The 5,841-nt window shown below is 40.5% G+C and overlaps 1 protein-coding gene and 1 long non-coding RNA gene across 2 annotated transcripts; one reads left to right on the forward strand and one right to left on the reverse strand.

Annotated features, from left to right (window-relative positions):
• The first annotated feature begins 245 nt into the window (after window positions 1-245).
• On the forward strand, window positions 246-505 carry LOC306823928. Its single transcript, XR_013779071.1, has 2 exons — window positions 246-282; window positions 324-505. It is a non-coding gene; the product is annotated as an uncharacterized lncRNA (long non-coding RNA).
• A 91-nt stretch (window positions 506-596) lies between these two features.
• On the reverse strand, window positions 597-5,347 carry LOC306823927 (homeodomain-interacting protein kinase 3-like). The gene is made up of 10 exons (XM_079343862.1): window positions 5,195-5,347; window positions 4,867-5,076; window positions 4,583-4,771; window positions 4,325-4,503; window positions 4,051-4,171; window positions 3,446-3,556; window positions 2,769-2,852; window positions 2,548-2,681; window positions 1,173-1,472; window positions 597-753 (listed from the first exon to the last, which is right to left on the reverse strand). Exons 1-10 carry the CDS (start codon window positions 5,330-5,332, stop codon window positions 606-608), a joined length of 1,614 nt encoding a protein of 537 aa, XP_079199988.1. The 5' UTR covers window positions 5,333-5,347; the 3' UTR covers window positions 597-605.
• Window positions 5,348-5,841: the final 494 nt, after the last annotated feature.

Raw genomic sequence — 5,841 nt, forward strand, 5'->3', positions numbered from 1 at the left:
AGGTTTTTAGGCTGGCTACACACTAGATCACAGGTGTCAAACTCCAGTCCTGGAGGGCCGGCTTCCTCAGACTTTTAGATGTCTCCCTGCTCCAACACACCTGCTTTAAACCAATGTCTTGTCATCAAGCTCTGCAGAAGCCTGATGACGAGTCACTCATTGGATTCAGCTGCGTCGGAGCAGGGAGACATCTAACAGTCTGGGGAAGCCGGCCCTCCAGGACTGGAGTTTGACACCCCTTTAGGCAGTTTGACCCCTACCCTGCAAAAGATCAGTCGGAACGTGGCCTGATTTGAGGATTTTCCCTACCAATTAAGCGCAAGCGCGACAAAAAAGCCGGTTTCTATTCTTGCAGTACGGTGGGATTGTCTCGTGTGTGCGTTCAGAGGATTCTAACGTCGCAAACCGAAACTGTCCTCGAGTCTGTGGTGTCCGACATTAAAATTAAACTTAAAGTTGATTCTGATTTAAGTAGTGTGTAGCCAGCCTTACAGAACATTCAATGTTCTGAGAAAAACTTCACAGAGCTTCTCTTCCGACTTAAGCCTGGTTCACACGGCAGGATAATTACGCCGATTTTAAAATCCTGCCGTGTGAACCAGCCTTTACATGACGCCGACTCGGTTGCAGAAGAAATTCCTGTTGAACCAGGATCTGAGCCGCTGAAAGCAGTTCTTCTTCTTCTTCTTCGGCTTCTCCTCCTTGCGGTCGTCGTCTGGGGATGGTGGCGTCTCGGTGTCCTTGGCGTGCAGACTGAACACACAAACACACACAGTAAGAGTTTTGTTCCTGCTACAGTCATTACAACTTCAAGGAACAATGTGTGACTTTTTGATCCAGCAGATGTCGCCCTTGATCACCAGCATGGAACCAAAACAAACAAACACCTCCGCCATACTGAAGCCTCTGCTCTCATCCAGCAACACACCTCCAACCCCCCCTTCGCTAACGTTCAAACAAACGTTTGCTAACAAAAATGGTTAACTAAACTTCTTTAAGTCTTTTCTTGATCCTGCTTTGTTGTGTTAGCATTAAAACATGCTGGATCGACATGTATGTTGGAATATAAAAATGTGACACTCATATTTAAACATTTACATCAAAGTTAAAGAGGATTGGCATCACAATAGGAAAATGGTGCATATATAAAGAATAAAAGGGGGAGTTCTCACCTTACTGGGATCTCTTCTTCCTCTAGCTTCATCGTGTTAGCCGATGATGCAGGCCGGACCAGGATCAAACCTGATGGAAGGATGGTGTGAGGTGGACTGTGGTGTTCTGGGTGAGTGCTGGTGGTGGTCTTGACACCACTCTTCACATGTCTGTCACTCTGCTGGAGGCCGTGTGCTGCTGGAGGACAGAGTGGGATCACACCCGACTGAGGGTCTGTTGGAGGAGGATTGATGTTCTTCTCCACAGTCTTCATCTTCCTGATGCCAGTCTTTGCCTTCTCGATACACCTCTTCTTCTTCCTGTTGTGTTCAAACATAAACTGTTACACTGATGTCAAGGATGCAAGCTAATTCACTCATTTCTTAATGTGCCAATACCTAAGCAAAGTTACTTGTAGCCTCATGATACCTTGATCACAGGATTATTTGTGTTTATATGCATAGACTGTAAAAAAAAACAGAAACAGTCTCATTGACCATTGCTTCCTGAAGAGGCATTATGAAGTCAAACAATGGCGGTCGCCATATTGAAACCACTCAGACAAACAGTTCAGGGGGATTTTTTTTTTAAGAACTATCCACTCGAGGAGTTCCCTAAGAACTACCCACCATGGGGACTTTGTTATTTGTCTGTATTCTCACTGCCATGGTGCTGGGAGAGTTCCTACTCTGAAGCCAAAACTAAAAAGGTTCCTCTAAACAGGGTTAGAGGAACTAAAACGGTTTATAGTTCCTGCAGGGTCAATAAAAAAGGGGAAGGTTCCAATGCTCCCAAGAACTGTTTAAAAGATCAATCTCGCTTTAACTCTGATCCGTTTAAAGAGGAAGACACTGAGCTGAGGCGAGCCTTTAGCCTCCTGACAAACAAGCCCATCTGTCAATCAATTCACACAACAGTAACAATACAAATGTGTACATCATTAAACCTTAATATAGTTAAGGTGGATACAATATTAAAATGTAGCACAATTTCAATGTGTATGAAATAAAAACATGAATTATTGACCCCAAAACTGTTATTTGTATCAGGATGTAAAAGTGTGGGACATTTTTTATATGGGACATAATGCAGATTCCTTGGCTTTTGCAGCCAGCCTCAAGTGGACACTCTAGGAACTGCAGTTTTTACACCTAACGAAGGCTGCTGCTTGGTCTGAAGACTTTCCAGTAAAGACCAGGCTTGGCAAAGACCCCGGTCGGCACAAAAAGAATTTGCCTAAACAAAAACTTACACGGCATGCACATCAATCACTGAAATTTGAAAGAATTAAATAATAAATAAGCAGAAGTACTGGGATGTTTAGTTAAACTGGCACTACCAAAGTGTGAAAACCTTTTGTCTAAACGATCTACTTGGAAAAGTAAAAGTATTTACCCTGTGATGAAGGGGTGATGAAGGACTTCTGTGGGAGTGATCCTGTCTTTCTGATCCATCTGCAGCATGGCCTTCATCAGCTCGATGCTCTGCTCGAGTTCTGCAAACTCTGCGGATTTTCTCTTTTGTCCAAACTAGTTAAAAAGAACAAGAGAACATCATCAAGTCATACATAAAGACAGAAACATGACAATGACACTTAAATATGCTTCATACTGTACCTTTTTGAGATCATCCAGAGATGAAAAGAGGGGCCTCTTGAAGTCCTTGGAGGGACGGCGTTCGCCCCAGTACTCGTATGGTGTCTGAAAGAAAGTTCAGTGTGTTCAGATGAATGTTTCTCTTAATACATTTAACTAATTAACATCAATCCCCAAACACATCTTCTATTCAAAGCTTATGCTTAAACTGTAATGCAGCCACAGACATAGACTAGCTGTAGCTCTGTTTAATGGGCCTGCTTGCCGTGCTCTACTACCCCGATGTAAACAACCACAGTGATGATTAAACAGAATTTTAATTTCTGTTTAATCGATTTTATATGATATTATATATTTATATATTATAAATATGTCCAACTAAATATATTACCCAAAATCCCTCTGGATGTTTCTCTATCCATCATCTCTTCAGTTTCTCATACTAGAAAAAGCAGCGAAATACTGATTTTTTTATGATTCCCACACCTGGATTAAATTGGTGTATTATCATTACAACAGCCTTTGAACTACACAACCTGCATAGAAAATGTCCCCCAAAGGAAAATGTATAAAAACCAAGTTAAATCCCTCTATAAAGGACATTTTTTTTGCATACATTTCAAATGTTTTCTGAGCAAATATTTTCGTGTCTCATTAACAATCTAAAGATTTTTAAAAAAGGAACGAATTTGTTGTACCATGATCCTCCAATCGTTGGACTTTGTTTTGACAAAAAACTTGGCGGTCCATCGTCCTTGGTTTAGAAGCTCTTGTGACGGCTGACCCAGGAGATCAATCATTATCTGCAGCTGGAGAAAAAAACACATCGACACATCAACAACAAGAACACTTCTCCACTGGTCTACATGCTAATGCTAATAACTCCCTCCATAGCTGCCATAGAAAGTTCTCTGTGGATATGTTTAATGGACTAAGTTCATTCACTCCAAAGCATCCGATAATGAAAAAACTATTTTCTTTTTTTTGCAACATTTCAAATGTTTTCTTCACAATTAAGTGAAACACTACTTTGTAAATCTAATTTTAGTTATGTGCCCAATTAGCATACTAAACCCATTTTCACTCTCGCAAGCTAACAATAAAATTGAAGTAATTATTAATATATCGCCATGACTTCCCCTTGTTTTCAGAAAAATAACAGATAAACAGTTTTGTGGTCAAAACTACATTCATGCTTGAACTCTGAGTGAAGTTCTGCTTCAACAAACATCAAGGTCAAAAAGACTAAACTGCATGACATGATCTGTTAACTAAAAGAGTCAAACTTTAGGAAATGACTTACTGTGTTGTATTCTACTCTGTCAAAGAGGAGGCTGCTGTAGAGCATGGTGAACAATACGCAGCCCACGGACCACATGTCGATGCTCTCATTAAATGGCAGCCCCAAGAGGATCTCTGGAGACCTGAATGTTGGAGAAAAGCATGAGAGAATCAGTAACACAGTCTTAATCCAAGGAGTGAAAATAGATACGTAAATTTAACAAACAATGGATTTTACATTGGGAACTAATTTGAAAAGTATGCAGTCCTATAATTAGAATGACCTTGAATCTTACCTGAAATTAACTGTTTGCAGAGTCATGCCCGGCCTGACTTTAGATTTATAAATACATAAACCAAAGTCTATAAGTTTGACTCTGAGGGGCCGTTTCTTCTCCACAAGCATGATGTTGTCTGGTTTGATGTCGGTGTGGATCAGCCCGATGCTCTTCAGAGCGTTAAGCGCTGTGGCCATCTGCAAGCACAAAACATGTCAGAGACTGTATTGAAGTTTAAAAGACAGTGCTTTCTTTTGGATGTTGCTGAATTCATACCTGTTCGCTTATTGTCCTTATGTCCTTCAAGAGCATCGATCGGTGGGAGTTGATAATGAATTCCTCGATGCTCAACTCCAGATTCTCAAAGACGAGAGCCTCACCCCTCGGCCCTTCAAAACTTTCATGAAACTTAACAATGTTGTGCTTGTCAAGGTTTTTGAACATTAACCTTTTTAATGCGTCCACCTGGAGACAAATGACAAGATGGTTAAAATTTGGTCAAAATTTGATGTTTAAAAAATATACGTTAAAGGTTTAAGAAAATCTACCAATTGTCTCACCTCCTTTTTGCAGCACTGTTTGTACTTAGGGATCTTTATGGCCACAACACTGTTTGTTTCCTTATTCACACACTTCAACACTTTCCCGAAGCTGCCTTCACCTACGACTGTTAGGGCCTTGTATTTACAGGGAAGATGATAGGGGTTTCGGGCAGTCCGAGCTGCTGGTTTCTGCATCCAAGGATTGTCCATTCTTCTTTTGGTGGACATCTGGAAAGAAAGGAGAGAAAATGAGAACAAAGGCGTTACAACACGTTTCCTACAGTTTACAATTAACAAAATAGCTCAGAAATCGAGCTCCACCAAGGAGAGATGAGGAGTAACTTACTTTTATCAAAGAGGCCAATTTGCTCCAATATACTTGTAGTAAGTCGGACAAAGCTTGTGGTCTGGCCAACTCCTCAAAGTATAATGACCAGATAGTGATTCCTCTACTCAAAGAACATTTCAAGATTCTAACACTCATTGTGATGTGGCATCAAACCCTGCATTCTACATTCTATGTTCCCATGGCAACAAATTTGTTTATTCTCAAAAATATGTGCACTGGTGCTCTGGGTGTTACATACATATAGGCTCAATAAAAGTGGACCTTTTTCCCCAAAATCACATGTTATTGTTTTATTTTGCATCAATAATTATTAGCAAAGATTTGTTGTCTTTTTATAGCCATGAAAAAACGCAATATTCTCAGTCTCTGCATTCAAAATTATTTCAACATTGACATTTGTCTTCCTATTTCCCTCTTTTTGCCAGCATTATATAAGACATTAAACTGAGAATTTGCTTTTTCTCATGTTGTCCCTTTCTCTCCCAACTCGCTCCCTCTGGTGCAAGCCTGCTGCTGCTGCTCTGTAGAACCCAGTCTCACAGTTTGGGTACAAATAACAAGACATTGTAATGTCATCCAATGCATACGCCAAATTGCAATTTTGCATGCATATGACATGCCAATCCCTAACTTTCGTCAGGAGG

This window comes from Symphodus melops (assembly GCF_947650265.1).
Source record: "Symphodus melops genome assembly, chromosome: 5".
Taxonomy (NCBI): domain Eukaryota; kingdom Metazoa; phylum Chordata; class Actinopteri; order Labriformes; family Labridae; genus Symphodus; species Symphodus melops.

What these genes read in the sequence shown, in the direction of transcription:
- LOC306823927 (XM_079343862.1), bottom strand. Translation starts at nt 5,332, where the DNA reads ATGAGTGTTAGAATCTTGAAATGTTCTTTGAGTAGAGGAATCACTATC. An exon ending in AATTGGCCTCTTTGATAAAA is followed by an intron (nt 5,077 to 5,194) that starts GTAAGTTACTCC and finishes CTTTCTTTCCAG; the next exon opens with ATGTCCACCAAAAGAAGAAT. An exon ending in AACAGTGCTGCAAAAAGGAG is followed by an intron (nt 4,772 to 4,866) that starts GTGAGACAATTG and finishes ATTTGTCTCCAG; the next exon opens with GTGGACGCATTAAAAAGGTT.